Source organism: Mastomys coucha, unplaced genomic scaffold (assembly GCF_008632895.1).
Source record: "Mastomys coucha isolate ucsf_1 unplaced genomic scaffold, UCSF_Mcou_1 pScaffold23, whole genome shotgun sequence".
Classification (NCBI taxonomy): Eukaryota; Metazoa; Chordata; class Mammalia; order Rodentia; family Muridae; genus Mastomys; species Mastomys coucha.
This window is the reverse complement of record NW_022196906.1, coordinates 89,475,120-89,498,778: the sequence shown is the minus strand read 5'-3', so window position 1 is coordinate 89,498,778 and position 23,659 is coordinate 89,475,120. Positions and strand designations below refer to the sequence as shown.

At 35.0% G+C, this 23,659-nt stretch overlaps 1 protein-coding gene and 2 non-coding genes across 3 annotated transcripts in view; 1 reads left to right on the top strand and 2 right to left on the bottom strand.

Annotated features, from left to right (window-relative positions):
* Atr (ATR serine/threonine kinase) overlaps window positions 1-23,659 on the bottom strand; it is a 98,634-nt gene that overhangs the window by 1,987 nt on the left and 72,988 nt on the right. Inside the window, exons 36-45 of the mRNA XM_031344052.1 lie at window positions 19,071-19,213; window positions 15,615-15,712; window positions 14,514-14,746; window positions 13,058-13,192; window positions 11,300-11,500; window positions 9,696-9,839; window positions 8,009-8,159; window positions 5,755-5,911; window positions 5,485-5,638; window positions 4,331-4,482 (exon numbers count right to left, since the gene is read on the bottom strand). Of these exons, the coding sequence (XP_031199912.1) occupies window positions 4,331-4,482; window positions 5,485-5,638; window positions 5,755-5,911; window positions 8,009-8,159; window positions 9,696-9,839; window positions 11,300-11,500; window positions 13,058-13,192; window positions 14,514-14,746; window positions 15,615-15,712; window positions 19,071-19,213 (1,568 nt within the window). The remainder of the gene's footprint in view (window positions 1-4,330; window positions 4,483-5,484; window positions 5,639-5,754; window positions 5,912-8,008; window positions 8,160-9,695; window positions 9,840-11,299; window positions 11,501-13,057; window positions 13,193-14,513; window positions 14,747-15,614; window positions 15,713-19,070; window positions 19,214-23,659) is intronic.
* On the bottom strand, window positions 16,447-16,613 carry LOC116074178. Its single transcript, XR_004112130.1, has one exon. It is a non-coding gene; the product is annotated as a U1 spliceosomal RNA (small nuclear RNA).
* Window positions 17,110-17,214, top strand: LOC116074018. Its single transcript, XR_004112008.1, has one exon. It is a non-coding gene; the product is annotated as a U6 spliceosomal RNA (small nuclear RNA).

Below are 23,659 nucleotides of genomic sequence, written 5' to 3'. Positions count from 1 at the left end.
CTAGAAATCTGCCTTTAAAAGTAAGAGAACCTTGAAAGTCCTTTAAAAACCTGCCTTTCTGGACTGGGGAGGTGAATAAAACTAATAAAATGTTTGCTGTGCAAGCCTCAGGACCTGGGTTCAGATCTCCAGCACCCATACGAAAAGCTGTACATGCCTGTAACTCAGCCACTGAGGAAGAGGTACAGGTGGCGACTAGAGTTCAGTGGTCAGCCAGTCTAGCTCCAATAGTGACCTTCATGTTCAGTGGGGGACCTTATCTCAGAAAACAAGTGAAAGACAGCTGTTGCTGACCTTTGTTTGGCCTGCATAACACTAAATTACAACTGAAAGGCTGACTGACTTATCTCTAAGATCAACAAAATTCCCTTGCTCCATCTAGTACATATTGATTAAACCCATCATTTAGACAAGGAAGGAAGGAAGAAGGAAGAAAGAAGGAAGGAAGGGAGGGAGGGAGGGAGGAAGGAAGGGAGGGAAGAAGGGAGGGAAGAAGGGAGGGAGGAAGGAAAGGAAGAAGGAAAGAAGAAAGGGAGGAAGGAAGGGAGGGAGGAAGAAAGGACATTACAATTTGAAAAGAAGTAATAAAATATTATATGCAACTGAGTTGCTGTTACCGAGGGAAAACTTTTAGGTATCCACTGAAGTTAACTGCTCAGAGCAAATAAAGCCCAGTAGGCTTCAGGACAAGAGCAGCTGTACTTCTGTAAATTAGCAATCAGAACTAGAAACAAAATTGACAGAAAAATCATGCTGGGACCCATGGGTGGAGGACAGAGGTTGAACCTCATGGGTTGACCTTTAAGAGCCTTCCACTCTTTGTTCGAGATAGGACAACTTCGGCTGACTTTGCTATGTAGGCCAGACTAGCTGGCTAGCAAGCTCCAGTCATTTGTCTGTCTCCACTTCTCTCTGTGGATAGGATTACAGGTGGCTGCCACAACATGGATTTTACATGGATTCTGGAGAGCTGAACTCAGATCCTCACACTTGTGAGGCAGTGCTTTATGGACTGAACCATGTCCCAGGAGTACAACTCTTGAAAAAAAAAATCTGTGTGTTCACAAATGAGTACAGATGGCCAAGGGGGGCCAGAGGTACCCAATCCCCTGATCACTGGAGCCGGAGTGAACAGCAGTTGTGAGCTGTCTGACACAGGTGATTGGAATTCAATGTGGGTCATATACATGCAAGAGCATATGTGTTCTTAACTACTGAGCCATCACTATCTTCAGAAAAGTAACTTTAAAGTTAAAACTTGTACATTTAAAACTACAAAAGATTGTCTCAAGAAATTAATGAATATTTAGTTAAGTGGAAAAACATAGTTCAGAAAACAATGTTGTTTTTATGGTATTACATTACAAATATAACTACAAATTCATGGTCATTCCTATCAAAATCCAAGTTGGCTTCTTGCAGTAATTTGTGGCTTTAGAATTCACAAGGAAATGTGAGGGACTCAGGCAAGTTGAAAAATCTTGATAAAGAAGTAATCAGAGTACTTTTCCTGATTTCAATTTTTTTTTTTTTTAAAAATAAAGATAGTGCTTAAGACAGTGGTTGAATAGTTGGCGTATTAACATATAACTTATTAGACGCACTGAAAACCAACTGACCATTTCAATAAAAAGTTAGCACAATTAAATGTTGGAAAAAGTGGCCAACTGTGGTGACATATTCCTATAATCCCACCTCAGCACTTTGGGAGGCAGAGGATCTCTGCAAATTCAAGACCAGTCTGGTCTACACAGTGAGCTCCATTTCAGTCAGGGCTACATAGTAACTAGCACCTTGTCTTAAAACAAAAGTTGTCAAGACAAGTGAATTTGTATAGGTCCTATTTCACACCATACATACAAAGTTACATAAAGCAGATCAAAAACAAAAAGTTAAGTCTATAAATGATTAGAAAAAAACAAAAACCAAAAACTACAGCCTCACAAATTTGTATAAGACAGCTTTTTTATTATTATTAATTTATACATGACATCAAAAATAACCAGAATGTAAATAAATTGTTACTTTAACAAAATTAAAGACTTTAGAGATATAGACAGGTGGTGGTGTGTGCTTATGTGTATATCTAACACGCTGAAGGCCCTGAGTTCAACCTTCAACACCAAAACAAAATCTTATGACTGAAAGGGGATTGTCAAAGTGGGAGAAAATAGGGGCTGGCAAGATGGTCCAGTGGATAAGAGCACTGGCTGTTCTTCCAGAGGATAAAACCCAGTACTATCATGGCAGCTCATAATTGTCCCTGACTCCAGTTCTAAGAGATCAAACACCCTTTTCTGGCCTTCACAGGTACCAGGCACACATGTGGTGCACAGACATACATTTAGTCAAACACCCATGAACATAATTTTTTTTTAAAGATTTATTTTATTTATTTTATGTGTATGAGTACACTGTAGCTGTACAGATGGCCGTGAGCCATCATGTGTGTGGCTGCTGGGAATTGAACTCAGGACCTCTGCTGGCCCCACTCGCTCTGGCGTAATTCACTATAGTTGTCTTCAGACACACCAGAAGAGGGGGATCTCATCATGGATGGTTGTGAGCCACCATGTGGTTGCTGGGATCTGAACTCAGGACCTTTGGAAGAGCAGTCAGTGCTCTTATCTGCTGAGCCATTTTGCCAGCCCCCACAATTTTTTTTAAATAAAAAAAAAATGAGAGAAAATATTTGTTGAACAGTGTGTCAGAAGGTTCTTGTATCCAGATTAAGAATTCTTACAATTCAGGGATAAAAGACAACCCGACCCAATCAAAAAACAGGCAAAGAAGGTATGCAAAGTAGCATACATGTATACTTCCAGCTTCTAGAGATGCTGGATGAGGAGGATAGATTGAGTCCTGGAGTTTAAGGGCAGGCTAGATAATACAGTAAGACACACTCATACCAAAATAAAATGCTAATGATTTTAACAGACATTTATGCAAAGAAGACATAAAAATGCTAATAAGGGAACAAAAAAAGCCAATGCTCAACATTCCTGGTCATTAGGAAAAGGCAAATTAAAACTACAATGAGGGGTTGGTAAGATGGCTCAGCGGGCAGGAGCACTGACTGCTCTTCTGAAGGTCCTGAGTTCAAATTCCAGCAACTACATGGTGGCTTACAACCACCCATAATGAAATCTGACGCCCTCTTCTGGTGGTCCAAAGACAGCTACAGTGTACTCATTTATAATAATAAATAAAATAAATCTTAAAAAAAAAAAACTACAATGAAGCATTACTTCATATATCATAGGATGGCTAAAATAACATTTTTGGTGTTGGTGAAGACATGGAGGAATGGAAACTCATACACAGGCTGGAGAGATGGCTCAGTGGTGAAGAGCTCTGGCTGCTCTTCCAGAGGTCCTGAGTTCAATTCCCAGCAACCACATGGTGGCTCACAACCATCTGTTATGGGGTACCCTCTTCTGGTGTGTCTGAAGACTGGAACAGTGTACTTACATACATAAAGTAAGTAAATGAATCTTTAAAAAAAAAAATCCTTATTCACATTACTAATGGAATTATAGTTTTTATAACTGCTTTGGAAAATAGTTTGAAGGCTATTCAAAGTACCATGACTCAAAAGTTCCACTCATAGGCATACACAAAAGAACTGAAAATATTCATCCACATAGAGCTTGTGCATAAAGTTCACAACATGCTATCCATAAAAGGACAAAGGTGGAATTACTTTAAATGTCTATTTCCTGATAGTTGAATAAATAAAACATAGTCTCATTAATAAAATAGAACACTACTTGGTAATTAAAATGAATGAAGTACTTATATATGATGAACCTTGAAACCACTATGCTACATCAAAGAATACAGACACAAAAGGTCACAAATTATATGATCAATCTGACATTAAATGTCCACTATAGGAAATCCAGAGAAAGGGAGTAGATTAGTAGAAGTGGAAAGGAAGGAGTTGAGAAGAATTGGTAATACCCAAGTGTTCTGTGTCAGGTGCTAAACATATTTTAAAATTAGAGAATGTAATGAATAATTATGGTACTATACTGAAACCCTCAGAAAAGCTTTTTTTGTGGGGTGGGAGGTGACAGATCTCACTATGTAGCACTGTTTGGACTAGAACTCAGTATGTAGACCAGAATGGCCTAGAACTTAAATGATTCTTTTGCCTGTCTCTTGAGTGCTGGGATGACAAACATGGATCATCATGCCAAGCCTTAAGTTATTATTTCTAAAAATATACTTTAACACAGAGTGGTTTCTATGTAAAGAAAATGTGTTAATAGACCAGTAGTTACATTCAAGGTCACTAGTAGATTATTTACAAAGTACATATAATTACCTCATTAAAGGTTCTCTCTGATCCCTCATCAGCCTTAGGGTAACTTCACATGCTCTTCGAAACAGACCCTCTGTTCCCATAGGACCCATTCCATTAACCATATTATGAGTCAGTCGAAATGGTACAATTTCTGGAACTTCAAAAGTTTCTCCCTTAAAAACAAAAAGTTTTATTATATGGTAATAATAAACTTATAAAACCTTTGCTCAAAGAGTTTGGAACTTCATGTCTGGATTCTTAGGAAAGAGAAAAACTAAACTCCAAATATTATGTAATTACATAGAGGCATCTGTTGAAAAGAGCCATATAACACTGCCTTTGCTTTTGAGCAATGTGAAACCATGGCTTAATCTTAGATATAAGATCAAGATAAATGGATTTACTTTGTCCAGTTTAGTATACTGAGTATTACTATAGCACATATTACATATTCAATATTCACTCTTCAATAATATAATGTGCAACTATTCTCATGCCTATTGTCCTAAATTCTCCTTTTGTATGGTTTGATCTATACCATTTATTTATCTTTGATTTCTTTTCAGTCAAATCTATGGACTTTTTTATCTTCCTGTGATAGCTAATGGCAACCCAAAAAAGATAGGTCAATGAAAACCAAAATGATCTCCTAATCTTCCTCCAGAATTTTAATAGGAGAAAATTATTGAAGTTCTTAAAGATGTATCCATTAGTCTTAATTTACTCTCAAGGGCCCACTCTGGTACTATTTGTTGTAGCTGTTATTTAGTTGCTAGGGCCTGAAATCAGGACCTAGAACATATTGGGTAAGTATTCTACCACTGAACTATACCCCAGCTTGACTTTTTCTTTAGCCTAGATCAGACTTATATATACTATCAAATTTGGAAATGTTAAACAATTCCAATTTCATGGAACTAAATCTCTGTAAAATGAACTGATCTGCCCAAATTCACATAGCTAGGAACTAAGTCAGGATTAAAGCTTATACCTTCCATATATCATTCTTCTAACTTCTCTGCATCCTAAATAGGTTTTCTAAGGGATCCACTGATGAAAACCAGTCAAAAGACTCTGTGTTATGCAACTATGACTAAAATGTATAGCTAGGGAGAACAGTTGTTGGGGAAAGAAAATTCAAGGTAATATATCCAATAATCGAAGTCATGTCATACCTTATTAAAAAGACAGTTGAAATCTACATGTACACATTCACCAGTGAAAGAATCAAAAAGAATGTTTTCACCATGACGGTCTCCAAGCCCCAGGATGTAGCCAACCATTGACATGACTGCAGTAGAGCGGCAGTATGCAGATCTGCTACTGTACCTAAAGCAGTACAATGTTTGTTAAATACTCTGTGCCAGGTTAAGTTAAAAAAAAAAAAAGATAAAAATTTAAAAAGAAACATTAAAGTATATTAAACAATATTCTTGGTAACTTGCCATGATGTAGGATCAGGGAATGTTCTTAGAAACCACTCATGAAAGACAGGAGGGTGCCTGGGCAGGAGTAATTCTTGGAATACTTTGAGTTTTTCAGATAAAGCTGCTGACTTTGGTAGCATACACTGGCGAAGCTCCTTTCCTGTCATATACACTCCTACAAAGTAGAATGATTTTGTTTGTATAGCCAAATCAGAAAAGAAGCAAAAATAATTTTGTTAAAATATGAAAGCGTCAACTTTTGGTACAACTGAAAAGCCAGAATGGAAAAATACCAATTATGCATATTAATGGTTATAACTTGATAGCATAACAATAATAAAACCCTACTATTTTTCTTTAATACTTATTAAAAGTATAGCCTCAGTCATGGTTTGAATTTGCTTGGCCCAGGGAGTGGCACTACTTGGAGGTGTGGCCTGTTAGCACAGGTGTGTCCCTGTGGGTGTGGGCTTTAAGACCCTTGTCCTAGCTGCTTGAAAGTCAGTATTCTAGCTTGCAGCCTTCAGATGGAGATTTAGAACTCTCAGCTCCTCCTGCACGGTGCCTGCCTGGACACTGCCATGCTCCTGCCTTGATAATAGACTGACCCTCTGAATCTGTAAGCCAGCCCCAATTAAATGTTGTTCTCTCTAAGACTTGCCATGGTCATGGTGTCTGTTCATAGCAGTAAAACCCTAAGACAGCCTATTATTGTTGAGTTTGAAGCCATCCTACTCTACATAGTAAGAGCCTTTGTATCAAAAACATACAAACAAAACCAATAACAAAAAACAGGTATGTAACAACATAGAAATTTGATCAGTTACTTTTTTCTATTATACAGTTACTATGTTTTTTTTCCTCTTCACAATGAACAGTTATTTTTCATTGTGATGGCTACTCTTGGTTGTCAACTTGACCACATCTATGAACTAGATCCAGAAATGGAGGGCACACCCGTGATTGAGATCTTGAGGCTGGAAGGCACAGGCTTTTGATCTCTGGATCTTGACATGGGATGTCACATGCTTTTGATCCAGATCTTGAGGCATAGTGGCTATGAAAAGCTTAGGCCCAGGCAAGGTGCCTTTAATCCCAGGAAACAGCCAAGCAGATCTGAGTTCAAGGCCAGCCTGGCACAGAGTGAGTTCCAAGTAAAGAACAGCTTAGGTCCAGGTGTAGTGGTATACAACTTTAATCTGGGTCATACCATCTGCTAGAGGCAGATGGACATAAGGACAATGGAAATAGGAAGTTTTGATTTTCTTCTGCTTGCACTTACTTGCCAGCACATCTGTTGGCTGTCTTCAGGACTCCAGCTTATACAGAAGACAAGCTAAATCGCCTAGCCTCGTTGGAGTGAGCAAGTATTAGACTCTTGGACTTCCCATTCACAGCTGCCTATTGTTGGGTTGTTGACTGGAGACTTAAGTCATTCCAATAAATTCCCTTAATATATACATTCCATAAGTTCTGTGACTTTAGAGGAACCCTGACTAATACACTCATGAAGAAGGACTTGATACTACAAATGATCTGTTTCTTACCATAATTTTGCCTAATTTTTTCTTTTTAAAAATTTGGGACACTGAACTCATATTCTTCCTGTCTTGGACTTCCTGAGTGCTGGGATCACAGGCAAGCATCACTATAATTAACTACTTTTGCCTATTAATATTAGAACCTGTTTATAATCATTGCCTATGATATCTATTCCTATGGTGTTTGCTAGTTTGTAGTCTATTTCCTCAGTCTTGCATTATTTATTCCAATTTTACTACTACAAAGACCTTTTCCTACTTTTTTAAAAAAGTATTTGATTATATAAGTATGAAGGTGTATTTATTTTATTTCATTGGTTATAATTAATTATGATCAACATCATTTTTCTAAAGTTATCCCGAGCTAGGACAGCTTTCTAATTCTCTGACAGTTAGAAAACTAACTTTTGTTATTCATAGAGTATTTGCTTATTTGCTATAGCCAGATAAAGTAATTTCAGGATTGCTAACAAATATTTCAGAAAAATAAATGTTCAGATTTTTTTGTAAGCTATCTCAAAAGTTTTTCATACTGAAAACAAAAAGAAAGGGTTCAAAGGAAGGCAGGGAAGAAAAAAAACCTTACATGCTTCTGTATATAGAATATAAATTTCACTAGTCTTAGGTTAATATATGCATTGATATGATAAAAACTATTACATACATATTTTACATGTTTGTAGCTAACAACCTCAGAGTATATACTTCTATCATAAGAATAAATATAATACCCTTTTCTTTATATATTTTGGTCAGAATAGGTCTCAAGCCAGCAGTATTGTTCACCCATTCAATAATCCCACATTCATCATTCAGTGGAATAACTGCATATGTTCGGATATGAAGTTCTCTTCGACGTGATTCTGCATCTTTTCTTAAGCTCTATGGAAAACAAAGAAAAAAAAATAGAATTCAGATTCCTATTATGTCAAATGTATCTAAATATTGTCCATTTCCTAGGGAAAGTGCTGATGGCAGCCTGTAATGAGTAATTCTGAAGGAGGAGGAAGCTATGGGATCATGTCCCTATTCTTTTTCTAAACCTTAAAATGCCGTAGAATAGCTTCTCTTTAGTTCTCCACTACGCATGTAACACAATATATTTGAAAAGTAGTATTTATAATCATATCAACAACAAAACACTATTTTTTCTTTTCTACTGCATTACAGATAATGATTAATGATAAGTACTTAAGCACAGAGATTAATAATGTTTAATTTTATCTAAGAATTGTTATTTTACTTTCCTTTTGGAAAACATCATAAGGAATCATACTATCTACCAAAAAGTAATTCCCTCAAACCTGTAATGTATGTAAGTCTGTATATAAATAGATACAATTAACCTTTTATTCTGAGACTGAGTTTTGCTTGCAAAACCTACTAATAAAAAAATTAATTCCACTAGTCTACAATCCTTTCTCAAGACATTTTTAGTTTATATATCGTGATGTATTTGACTTTCTTTTCTTTCTTTCTCTCTTTCTTTCTCTCTCTCTGTCTTTCTTCCTTCCTTCCTTAAAACAGAGATCTGTGACTTCTGCACAGAAAAATGAATTTTTCCCTAAAGATGATTCTTTGAAGCCTACCTATGCTTGAAGCCTTCCCGATCCAGTCCCTGACATGGTGTCACCACCACTCTTAGCTAATAATAAGCCTTGAATTACATTTCCCATATTTATTTGAGTCGCACTTACTAACAGAATGGGAAAAAATGCTAATGATTACTTTTAAACAGTGAGATCATGAAAACAGAACCTATTTTTTCTACCTTTGAAGCAGAAACACTGAGATCTAGATAAGTAGTAATAGTGTTTTATACAAAGCTATTAAGCAGAAAATATTTTCCTTTATTAATATCTTATATCCCCTATAAACAAAATAATGTTGAACATTAACTGAAGTAGACAATTTAAATCTATGAATATATCCAAAAATCTGATAAGAGGGACTTGAACAAATATTGGTATACTCATTCAAAGTATCAGGTGGAGGAAACTCAAGCATTCATAATGGATAAGTAGATAAACAATGTGAATACACTCAATGGCACTGAAATATATACTTGATTTAAATAATAGTATGTACATTTTATCACAAAAATGAAAAAATTAAAACACACATTCCATTTCAATAGAAATCTATCTGCCTATTAAGAAGTCCACATTACTATGACAATTATTTTCCTAATTCTTTAATAAAAGCAGCGAGGTTGGATAGACGACATAACAGATCAGAGCACTTGCTGCTCTTCTTGAGGACTATCTCAGGTGGCTCACAGTCATCTAACTTCAGCTCCAGGGAATCTCATGCCTCTGGACTTAGCAGGCACCTGTACTCATGTGCACAGAGATGCAGTCACACACATATACATCTTGAAAATAGAAATAAATTTTTAAAAAGCTAACTGTTTCCAACCTTGTTAATCAAAGAATTGAATTCCATTAGTCTACAGTCTTTTCTCAAGTCATCTTTTGGTTTACACATCATGATGTAGAACTTTCCATCTGAGCCTTTTAAAGAGATTTTCTTTGGTTTCTGAAGAGAAGAAAGAATTTCTACCTAAAAAATAATGAGTGTTATATTTAGGACAGCTGAAATTCTTTGTTAAATTTGACTATTATATTGTTACACATCATCACAATAAGAAAGAGTAAATTTGTATTTTACCTTAGTTATGTAGAAGCTAAAAAGTATTTACTTTCTTAAACATTAGGAATATATATGAAATAAAAAAAATTTAGGAAAACCCTGACTTTGTCAGTAAAACAAGTACTTATACATGCATAGTTCTTTCAAAGCTGTCACAAAATTTTTGCATAATAAAAATGTTTATCATAGGGGCTGGTGAAATGGCTCAGCGGGGAAGAGCACTGACTGCTCTTCGGAAGGTGATGAGTTTAAATCCCAGCAACCACATGGTGGCTCACAACCACCTGTAATGAGATCTGACGCCCTCTTCTGGTGTGTCTGAAGACAGCTACACTGTATTTACATATAATAAATAAATCTTTAAAAAATGTTTATCATAATGTTGGAAGAGTATTATCAAAATACATCATATAATTGTATAAAATTTTCAAATAAATTTATCAACTGAAAGTACTTTGTTTTTGTAAATAAGAAACTTCTCCAAAATGAAGCCTACCTCGTGATGTAAATAAGCTACAAATTACTGCTTAAGTTAAAAACAAAACATGATTATAATAATGTACAATATAAGCGGTTCTAAAAATAGTTTTAAAATATCCTAAGCCATAGAAATTTTGGAATAAATATGGAGTCTTTAAAAGCTAGGACTATTTCCTCAAAATAAGCACACATTTATAGCCATGATTCACAGGTAGGCATATGGGACAGAAGAAAAGGGGATGCCTGGTAGGTAAGAGGCTACAGGGTCATTCCCAGCAGTGCATTTAAAAAAGAGGGATGTGGCCGAGGGAATGTTCAGTCAGTGGAGCACCTGCTGCATAAGTGTAAGGAATTCGGTTTGGAGCATGCCTGTAATACAGTGCTTTACAATGAGGTAGAAGGCAGAAGCAGGAGAACTGTGGAAGCTAATGGGCCAGCTGGCCTGAAACTCTGTCTGAAACAAAGTAGAAGGTGAGGACCAACAGCTGAGGTTATTCTCTGACCTCCTGTGGGCTATGGCACACACACGTTAACTCATGCACACATATAGAATAAAAAGTTATCTGAATCTTGTTTCCTCATATGAAACAAGTAAAAATGTATTTGGTTCCTTTTACTCTCCATTTTTCTAAGTCAAAAGAAAACATAGGAAAAAACAATTATGAAAAAATAGTCATTGTGAAGTAAAGAGCATGAGAAAATCAAAATTTTAGGCTTGTTATGATTCCTTATCACTTAACTTTGTACTATAGTATAAGACAATTTCACTTCTTTACATTTCTAGGGTTTTCTTTTTAAATAAACTCACTTAGATTTTTAGCTTAATTTGAAGGTGTGCATTTACCTACACTTAAAAATTATAGTTATAGTTATATAAGACTGAAGTTTACCACATCATCGAAGCCTGCAAGATAGGCCCAATGCCCAGGAAAGGGGTCATGATTAGCATGGGCACCCAGAATTGACGGAAGAGTAGGTATCATGACTGACTGCAAAGGAATGAGGATTTCACTAAATGTTGGGTCTTCTACAAGCTTTTTAAGCATTTTAAAGTGAGTGCTCATGCTTAATGTGGAATTACTTCCATCAACCTGAAAAAACAAACAAACAAACAAACAGTATATTTCAATTTTTCTGAGTTTACCTTGAACTAAAGAACTTTAATCACAGAAAATATTTTACTTTTACCATCTCAATTACTCAGCAGTGTGAAATGTCCTAAGTATTCTTAATCATCTCATTTAAACCTCTTTTACCTTATAAATAACATTCCTCTATTACAGGAATATTTAATGACCAGAGGAGATAGTAGGAGCCAGAGATCTATTATGAGACATAAGAAAATCTGTACCTGTTTTTGGTTGCCAAATCTCATTTAACAACAAAATGATACTGAATTTCTTAATGTAAAGATGAATGCTATGTGTTTGATTATGGGATATTCTGATACATTATCATCAGTTACAACAGCCAATATAAGTATGAATACCTTTAAAATGAGAAAAAAATTGAATTCCTAAGCGTAGTTTCCGATAAAGTCCTAAGGTTTCAGATAAAGGGCTAAGCACTTGAACATGTAAAACACTTACATCTAATAAGTAAGTGTGTCAAGTACCTCAGAGATCAAGTAGAATTAATGGAAATAATGAAAGATTATACTTTTGAGAACAGTTTAGTCATGAAAGGAAAGGGAAAAGTAGGGTCACCTGCATCTCTTTACCTAGAAATGGTTACTGGGTTTTGATTTCAAAGTGAACTAGCTGTTTACCTGATAAAGAACCTTTCCTTTAACAATCACCCCATACACTTTTATCTCTCCTACATTTAGCTTTGCCCACTAGTCCTTACACAGAACAGTGATTTACTCCTTTATCCACCTTCTTACTTCACTTATTGAAAATAGTAATAACTACTCCAGATGACTGCTATTGCTTACTTCCTTACATATGTACCAGCAATTCTAGACAGATTTCTACTGGTCATCTTTGTTCCTTCATCACAATGCCTGTACACTGAAATATACCCTGAAAAAAATGAAAATCAAGGGATCATGTATAAAGTGCTTGGTTACTATGGATAAACCTTTGGGTTTGACATCTAACACTATAAAAAGGCAACCAATTAAAAAACAAAAAACCCTCTATTCATTTTCTTATCATATAGGTAGATTAACATACAAGTTTTCAAAGCTTAAGGATATGAGAATATAATCAGAGACTCCTTTAATGCATTTTAAATATACTTTATATTTATTTATATTATTTTATATAGTTGATTTAATATTTTAAAATTAAAACTATTGATAACTATTACAATATGAGGACATATGAAAGATGGACATATGTTATAAATTAAAAAAAAGATTTATTAAAGTAAATCATACAGGGGGTAGAGGTATTATCTCAGTGGTAAAGCCCTTGTTTAGCAAGATCAGGTCTCTGGCTCAATCTCTAGCATATCAAGAAAAGGGGTCAGAGGGAGAAAAGATACAAAGATATATATTTAAAATATAGCATTTGATATATTTTGATATGGGTATACTGATGTACTTAAGAACTTTAATGAAGCATATAAGCCCAAACCACATATAAGCGTCTATGTAACACTATTTCACACTGGTTGATAAGCACTAAGATCTGTGATAGTACCGATTTGTTGCATAATTCTAGTAGCTTGTCTGTTAAACGAGTTGCATCTCCAACAAACTTTTCTAAGGACTTTTTCATATGGATGGCTTTGGTAAGAATTTCCTTGCATCTGTTCACACGCATGGGATAAGAAGACTGTCAATCAAAAAAAGAGATAAATACAATTATATATGAAACCTGAATGGCAAGAATCAACTTAAAAGAAAATTTAAGATATGTTTATAATGATAAGCATCCAGGAAATTAATTTGATAACACCATTTTCATCCTACAGCCTGTGAATACTTTTGAAGAAACAATACAATATTTTGAGATGTGGCACAACAGAAAAAAAGGAAAATAAAACAACAGCTTAATGATTTAATGAATAGTCAGCTATTTTTATCATTTTGTACAATTATAAAAATGTTAAAGAATATTAATACAATTTATCTAATATTAAGTTATTTAATCATCTAATATTTAAGTAAAAATATAATTGTTGATTTAATTAAAACTGATTAAATTTAATTAAAACTGTTAAAATATGATTAGAGAAAGGCATAAAAAGTTATATGAAAAAACTAGTGGAGAGTCTGAATTTTTTATCTTTATACTAACTTTTCTATAATATTTACTCATTAAATATACCAATCAACTTATATATATGCCCACTAATAGATTTTCAAGATCTTGGATTAAAAGTCACACTTGGCTGGAGTGATGTCTCAGTGATTAAGATTACTTGTTTACCTGGGTTTAATTCCCAGCATCCTGATGGCAATTTATACCTGTTCATAACTCCAATTATAGCTAATCCAAGACTTTCTCTTGACCTCTGAGCACCAGGCATGCAAATGGTGCGCAGCTATACATCCAAGTAAAACACTCATACATATAAAATAAAGCTTTAAAAAAAGTGGCTATTATAAATATTTACTAAAAACTTCACAAGGACAGTGTGATAGTTTGTATATGCTTAGCCCAGGGAGGTGTGGCCTTTTGGAGTAGGTGTAGGCATGGGCTTAAGACCCTCACCCTAGATGTCTGGAAGTTAGCTCTCCACTAGCCACCTTCAGATGAAGATGTAGAACTCTCAGCTTCTCCTGCATCATGCCTGCCTGGATGCCTCCATGTTCCCATCTTGTTGATAATGGACTGAAGCTCTGAAGCAGTAAGCCAGCCCCACTTAAATTTTGTCTTTATACAAGTTGCCCTTGTTATGGTGTCTATTCACAGCAATAAAATCCTAAGGCAGCATTATTCAAGTCTTTAATCTTCATATACTGGTCACTTTGTTTCATGTGAGAAGTATTTCAAAATATTAAAATGAGGTAAAAATTTTTTCTATATAGAAAGCAGTTAAAAATTACTAACAATGTAGGCCAAACCCCTGGAATTTGTATTTATATACTTACTTTAAAAATAGTGACATAATAAGTGGTAGAAGACACTGTGGTGACTAACTAATGATTACCTTTGACACAGCAGTCATCATCCACATTGCTTGCTGAGGATAAGCCAAAAATACCTTGGCTATTATTTCCATCAAGACAACAAAAACTTCATCATGAGAATGACAAATTCGAGAGATCAACTGCGAAAAAGCAGTCAAAAACTGATATGGTGCTAACCGATTTGTGTGCTCTGTGAGTACGCTATTTATTTTAGCCAAATCATTTCTCATTTGCAGACGATCAGAACGACCACCTGAGGGCAAATCAGTTTAAGACAAGAACAACAAATAACATCAGTATTTTAATTCATTTTACAGAAAAAAAAAACCCTGATAAAACAGCTTTAAAAATACATCATTTGCATGCCCATAGCTAGCTGTCTGACAAGACTATGTAAGTAGGAAAAGCATTTAGATCAAAGAGGCATTTGTTTTCATCATCTGCTGTAAGTTTTATGGTATTACGTGCTTAAATCCACATCTTTCAAAGTATTAGGGTTATCAAGAAATGAAAAGACTATTACTGGGCTGGAGAGATGGCTCAGGGTGAGTTCATATCCCAGCAACCACATGGTGGCTCACAACCATTTATAACGAGATCTGACGCCCTCTTCTGGGGTGTCTGAAGACAGCTAAAGTGTACTGACATAAAATAATAAAATAAATCTTTAAAAAAAAAGAAAGAAAAGACTATCACTTTCCATTCCTGAATTACAACTACTTTAGTCTATGGTTTTATCTTTCCCTTTTTTTCACACTTAATTTGTTTTCATAAGATTAATTTTTATTATTTTTCAAGAGTATGCTTCTGTTTGTGTGGGTGTAGCACACACCTGTGGAGGACAAAAGCTTTGGATATCTGTGGAGCTGGAGCTGTAAGTGGTTGTAAGCCACTTGATATGGGTACTGGAATTACACTCAGGTCTTCTACAAGAACAGTATGTGCTGTAACTGCTGGACCATCTTTCCAGCCTCCACACTTGTGTTTCTTACGACATTATAATATTTTAATTATCAAATTATTTACTGTTTTTTAGAAAGTGAAATTGTGATGCCAAATGTTATTTGATAACAAAGTTATTATTCTTCCTAGTGCCTTGAAAATTTTACATAAAGTTATACCTTTCTCCCATTCGTATGCCTTAGCACCAAAATCAAGCCATAGCGATAACATTCGCGGCATTGACTGATATATGAACTGATTTCCATACTGAAGAGATCTGCAATTATATGAGCGAGAAATACAATTACCACAGAGGCTTTTTGTAAGCTATATGAACTAGAATGTAAAAGCTTAAACTTCAGTTATGTCTAGTCTTCTAATAAAAACTATGATATCACCTCCTTATCTATCCATCTATCTGGCATGGAACTCAGTATGCAGCTGAGGGTGAGGCTCTGAATCCTCTGCTTCCACCTACTAAGTTAGAGACAACAGGCATGGGCGAGTATCTGGTGGCCCCTATCAAGCCCAGGGCTTCCTGCATGGTAAGAATGCACTCTACCTACTGTGCTGTAGCCCTAGCCCCGGGAACAATAGTACTGATATTTCTTTACAGGAGGTTATTTTCCCTTCTTTTCTTGCTAAAGAATTCAGTTATCCCGCATCAAAAATTATATATATTTTGAGTTAGTCAAAAGACTTTTAATATTTCTTTCAAATGGTCCTTAGAATCTGTACCTCAATTTTTATTCCATGGAAATAAGTTTAATTCTCAGGCTTAATCATTCTATTTCTGAGAGATTTCACTTCTATCTTTTTCTTTATGTTTTTTCCCCTTTATAGATGTTTCTTCATGTTTTTCTCCTTTATAGATGATGCAGAAGGAGATAAATGTTTATAATCCTGAAGCCAGTAGCTTGAGTTTTTATCACAGATGTTCCCAAAGTATATAACCTTTACACCTGTCTGGTATGGTGCATATACATATTCATCCATTCCCAGTGAAAAGTGTGAAGGCAAACCCTTACTACCATAAACTATGCAATGGCTTTACCACATCTGGAGAAGCCATATGTGACAGCACAGCTAGAGTATAATGGCTAAGCACAGTCTAAGAAAAACCATCCTCCTGATCCCCAATCTTTGTAATCATGATAACTTCCCTGCAGTGCCAGTCAAGTTTTTTTTTTTTAATTTTTGTATCATTCATTTTTATATCTATACACAAGTTCTATTACAAACTATTATCTAAATGTTTTATATATTTAAGGTTTCATTAAACACAAACTGTTTTTGAGGACAAACATTCACACTAAAGCAGTAGTAACATAATTATTTGAGGTACATTCAGGTATTCATGTGAATATATCTCAATAGCTAATTTTTACTCCTTTGAAAACATAAATATAGGGATGGAGAGATGCTACACTACTTCAGAGCATTTGTTGCTCTTGCAGAGGATCTAAACCTTCTAGCACTTACATAGTGGTTTATTATCATCCATTATTACTCCAATTTCCAGAGGATCTGATGCTCTCTTCTGACTTCTCAGGCACCAAGCACACACACGGTATATATTCATGCATACATATAGGCAAAACACACATAAAATAAAACAAGGAAATCTGATAATAAAACCTTTAAATACTAGTATAAAAAAAATCCAAAATTTGTGCTTGCTTCGGCATTGCATATGCTAAAATTAGAATGATAAAGAGAAGATTAGCATGGCCCCTGCACAAGAATGACACGCAAATTCATGAAGCATTCCATATTTAAAAAAAAATCCAGAATTTACAGTATCACAGCTATAAATACGCTGTAGAAGCTTAGAGTGGTTTATACATTTAATAATCCCAGCATTTAGGAAGCTACAACTGAGAGGCTAGCTTGGGCTATATAGGCAAGAACCTAACACAAACAAAATCCCCATCAACAACAAAAACAGTAACAACCAAAAGACAGAAAAAAAACCAATATAAAATACCTTTCTTCTTAGATGTGTGATTTAAGAAATGTAATGAGTACATTCTATATACTAAGGGGCCTGATATACACTAAGAGTAAAGAAAAAAAATTAAAAATTGTTTATACTAAATAATTCAATTAATAATTTTCTTTTTCTGATTCCATTTCAAAATATCAACAAGCCATGAATTCTCCTTTAATAACACAGCCATTAAGAAAACCAACAATATTTATAATTATTAGCAATTACAACTCTAGAAACAAATTGATGAAATTAAGTTTAGATTTTTCAAAAATTGAAATTTCCTTTGGAAGATGAAATTTGGCTAAATGTTACTCTAATATGAAATAGATAAAGTACTGCTTTAATTACTGAAAAATAATATATAACTGAGAAATAATAAAACCTAAAAATAAGGAATTTTAATAAATTTATAGTTAGTAGTCAGAATCCTTCACTAGAAAGTAAAAGGACATGAATAAAAGAATTATATACTCAAAAATTAATAAACTGACAAATATAAATACTAAGTCTGATAATATATTTATATAGATGTAAGCATACACATGGGTCCATATGTATTGGCATCTGAAATTAAGCCATATTCCAACCACAGCAGGAGGATCAGGAAGGTCCAGCCCAGAATTAGCTACACAGTAAGTTTGAGGTTAGCTTGGGCTCCATACAATCCCACTTCACAAAACAAAACAAAAAGCTGGATTTTATCCTCTGCCTGTTCAAGAACAGGCTCCTGACAGATGTGGTGGTGCACTCCTGTAATCCCAGAACTGAGAACACTGAGGCAAAGTATGAGTTCAAGAACATCTTGAGCTATAGAGTAAGACTCTATCTCTAAAACGCAAAAGCAAAATAAGAAAAAAACCAAGCTCTTTATTCCATATAACTTCAAAATAATATCCTTATTTGTTTTTGTTTGTTTTGTTTTACTGGATTTGATTAGGAAGATATACTCAATTACCATTAAATTTAACAATTAAACATTAAGTTTATGGTCTTCTATAGTACTATAGAAGGTGATTTGTAAGATGCCTGTCACAGCCTCCTGAGTACTGGGACTACGGGTATGGGCCAACCATTTCCAGAAAATAGCTGAGTAAGAAATATTTTTTGGTTAAATGTGCTAGGCAAGTGTTGTACTATTGAGCTATATCTGCAGTCTAGTACCACTGATTTTCTAAAACTGTAACTATATATACCTTTTCTACAAAATGGTATCTATAAACTTTTTTTATACACACAAAAGGCATTTTTTAAGATTAAGGAAAAAAAACTGTATGAAGAAAAATATTCTGGGATTGGAGATGGCTCAGTTCTGGCTGCTCTTATAGAGGACCTCAGTTTAGTTACCAGCACCTACAAGGCAGTTCACAACTCTAACCCAGTTCCAGGGAAATCTGATGCCCTCTTCTGGCTTCCAACAGTATTACACATGCATATGGTATACATACATACAGGCAAGTAGGCAAACACTCATACAGGTAAAGTAAAGATAAATTAAACATTAGAAAAAAGAAAGAAATATATTCTAATTACAATTATAGAATGAATCAAAGCATGGTAAAACAGAAAACACTCTGAATATGCCATGATATGTGATATATGCTTCATCCATTTTTAATCTCAAACATGAAGTTCTCATACTTACCTTCCAAAATGTAGGACTATATATCGGATGAGATCCCCTTGCTTTTCCATTTTGTTATCTGTTACCATGGGCATCAATTTGTCGTAGTACTTGGCAAGGTAGAAATGTCCATCTTCCCACTCTGGCAGAAACAAGGTCACATCCTATAGAAAAGACATATGTCACATATCTAAGCAAATCTTACTCTTGGCTGGGACATAAAGTACTAATAGATTATTAAATATCAAGAGTATGCATCACATAGCAAATTTCAGTTATTGCATGTTACTTTGGTTTGATAGATAGTATTCCATCAGAACAATAAGCTCAAATGTCTGATGCTGATAAACATGCTTGCCAGGTGTGGCAGACAACACCTGTAATTTTAGCACTCAAGAAGCTGAGGCAGTAGGATTTCAGTAAGTTTGAGACAAATCTGGGATACATATGCAAAGTGAATTCTAGGCCCATCTGGGATACAGAGTAAAATCCTGTCTCAAAATAAGACATGCAGGGCTGGCGAGATGGCTCAGGGGGTAAGAGCACTGACTGCTCTTCCGAAGGTCCTGAGTTCGGATCCCAGCAACCACATGGTGGCTCACAACCACCCGTAATGAGATCTGACGCCCTCTTCTGGTGCTTCTGAAGACAGCTACAATGAATTACGCTGGAGCAAGCAGGGCCGGAGTGAGCGGAGCCAGCAGAAGTCCTGAGTTCAATTCCCAGCAGCCACACACATGATAGCTCACAGCCATCTGTACAGCTACAGTGTACTCAAACATAAAATAAAATAAATCTTAAAAAAAAAAAACCATGCAAATCCACCTCCCCACAAAGAATCAGAAACTAAAACCCACCTTAAAAGAACATTCTTGCATATAACATATGCAGGCATGATAGGTCAAATTATATTCATGAAGGTTAGCCTATAATCTATAACTATGAAATTACAGATTCTCCTCTGCTTAGTGTTATTACTTTGTTTATGGACATGTTTCAGCATGTTGCACTAAGGTTGCTGAGGTTTTCAAAAGTGTTATGAGTTTGAAACTAGTATGAGTTGCCTAACTAAGTAGCGAGCCAACCAGAAATACAAGGCAAGATCTGATTTCAACTGCCAACCCCACCCTAAAAAGGAAATTCTGACTTATACTAACAGTTGATTTGCCTATTATATGAAGGGATCAATTCCCCCACCCTGTAAAATACTTAAATGACATAACACCATGTCTTGAAGATTATTTGTTAGTACCCTATAATAACTTGTAGCCTGTCTGGGCTTTGTTATATTCTTCTGGTTTATCTAAATGTATATTAATATAGTATTTTGATTATAAAACCTTTATAGGTTTTGATAATGTTTGCTGGCTAGTCTCTGATTTTCCAACCGATATATTTACTACTCTATAGCTTTTCTATCCCACTTAGGGATGCAATTCTGCTAATTTCTATTATTGAGCCTGTTCACCCTCTAGCTTCTAATCAGGTGTGGAAGATTAGAGAGTAGGAGTGAGGTCAAGGTTCTCATATTCTCTGGTTTTCTTCCTGCTCCTAAGTTTGGGTGTGGTCCAATTACTCCTTCCTACAATAATAATCCTTAAGTCCAGTAAGTGCACTCGCATCTTATTCCTTTGACTCTAGAAATGCTACTGAGTCACCATCCTCTGTTAATTTCCTTTAACATAGTAATTTATTAAACTGTTAATTATCTCTTTTAATTTGCCATCTATTTTCTACCTACCTTCACTATAAAGGCATCTTGGATTTACTGGAATACATTAATAATAATAATAATAATAATAATAATGATAGCTAATACTGTATAGGATCTTGAAATAGATTCTAGACCCAAAAAGACATTAATTTAACAAAAGGAGTAAAATTTCTGAAAATAGAACTATTACTGTACAAATTAATAAAATTAGAGAACCTAATGAAGGATCCAGGAATTTTCCATGCTACTTTTTTTAAAGTTTATGATTAGATAAAAGTAAAAATTAAAAACTTAAAGATATCAGAGAGTCAAAATCTCTTGGTTATTACTAGCCTTTGCATTTCCACATAATTTTTAAATTCCAACTATCAATTACCTATTAGTATTTGATGAGACTGCTTCAAACTTACTGGTAATTTTATAGTGAAATAACATCTTTAGATTATCAAATCTTCTCATTCAAAGTGGTGTGCTACATCCGAATGCACACAAGGGCTGGAGAGATGGCTCAGTGATTAAGAGCACTCACTCGCTGCTCTCCCAAAAAACTCAGGTTCAATTCCCAGTATCCATATGACAGTTCACAATTAACTCTAAATCCAGTTCAAGGGCAGCTGTCTGGCTTCGTGCACAAATATATATGCAGGCAAAAGACCCAATCACATAAAAATAAATAAATAACTAAAATAAAAAACTCACTCAGGCTGGGTGGTGATGGCGCATGCCTTTAATCCCAGCACTTGGGAGGCAGAGGCAGGCGGATTTCTAAGTTCGAGGCCAGCATGGTCTACAGAGTGAGTTCCAGGACAGCCGGGACTACACAGAGAAACCCTGTCTCGAAAAAACAAAACAAACCAAACAAACAAAAACCTCACTCAATAATATTTTAGAATTTTTCCTTTAAAGGCTTTTACATTTTTTTTTAGATTATAATTACATCATTTCCCTTTCCCAACCCTCTTTAAAATTCACAGCCTTCTTTTCATTAACTATTGTTATATACATATATAGACACACACACACACTCACATATAGTTTCTAAGGGCATACATATAACCTGTTTAGACTGTATGCTATTTGTATGTATGTTTTCAGAGCTAACTACTTGATACTGAATAATCTATATAAGTTTTACAGATTTTTGAGCAATTTAATACTTGGTACTTTATATTTCTTTTGTTCTTTTTTTTTTTCTTTCTGTTTTTCAGAGCTGAGGACTGAACTCAGGGCATTCTACCACTGAGCTTAATCCCCAACCCCAGTATTTCATATTTTTGATGTTGTCCTAAATGGTATTTCTTTCTTTATGTTTTCTTTCTCCATGTCTCTTGTGTGTGTGGTATATGAATGTATATGCATGTGAGTGTCCATCTGTGGGTACAAGTGAAGGCCTAAACTTTATTTCTAGAACCACCCTCAATTGCTCACCCACCTTATTAATTGTAGCAGAATCTCTCAGTTAAACTAAGAGTTTGCCAATACGCTAGTACTGATAGGTAGCTTGCTCTAGGCTGCCCTGTTTCTGCCCTTCCTAGGGTGGAATTACAGGTGAACTGCTCCCAGCATTCACACAGGTTTCTAGGAATCCCAACTCCAGATTTCATACTAGGGCAGCAAGCACTGTAACTTCTGAGCCTTCTCCCAGCCCCCTAAGGATCTACTTTTTGAAAAATCACATCTCTTTTTCTGAGATATAATTTTCATATCAAATATGTGCCTTAAGTATATAAGTATATAGAATGATGTATATAAACACATACCTAGAGGTAGAATGGCTGGTATTATAGTATGTGTATGTTATGTTTTAGACTGCTACCAACCATGAGAAGGGATCCAGTTATTACAGTAAGGGTTTGTTAGCCTTTTAGACTTTAGTCATTCTAGACTTTCAAGTGGTTACCTCACTGTGATTTTAATTTGTACCTTACTACTAATTAATGTTGTTAAACATATTTTCATGTGCCTTTTATCCATTTTTATGTATTCTTTTTTGTTTTGTTTTGTTTTGTTTTTTCAAGACAGGGTTTCTCTGTATAGCCCTGGCCGTCCTGGAACTCACTCTGTAGACCAGGCTGGCCTCAAACTCAGAAATCTGCCTGCCTCTGCCTCCCAAGTGCTGGGATTAAAGACATGAGCCACCACCACCTGGCTATATGTATTCTTTAAGAAGTGTCTATTTCAGGTTGAGTTATTTGTCCTGAGTTTTTTATAATTTGCAAGAAAATTTGTTGGTACAGACACAGTGTATTTTCCCCCAGTCAACGGAATACCCTTTTACTTTGTTGACTGTTTTTTCTACAGTATATTTTAACTTTCATGGAACTCCAATTTATAAGGCTTTCTTTTTGGTCAAGGCTTTTTTTGACCTAAGAAATTTTGCCTACACTAAGGTAAAAAAGATTTCCTTCTGTTTCTTTTATTTAAGTTTGTAAGTTTAGTTTCTCAGCTTAGGCAAATTAAATCCACTTTAAAGTAAATTTAGCTAACTAGATTAGCCAAAAGATTATTTCTTCCTCACACAGATTTCTAGCAGTCCAGGCATTAGTTACTTGCAGATTGGGTGTATGTTTTCATTTTGTATTTTAAGAAAGTTTTTAAAAGAGGGTGGAGAGATGGCTCAAGGCAAAAGCACTTGCTGTTCCTGTAGCATATGGTCCCCAGCACCCACAGGGGGCTCACAACTACTTATAACCTCAGCTCAAGGGGATCTGACACCTCCTGTTCTTAGACACCTCCACTCACATACATACACATAATTTATAATGAAATGTTTTTAAGAAATTAAAATGTATTATATGCATGTATGCCAAGTACACACAAACATTTACACAAATAAAAAATATAATAAAACATTATAAAGTTACAATTTTCAATTTATTTTTGTTTTTTGAGATAG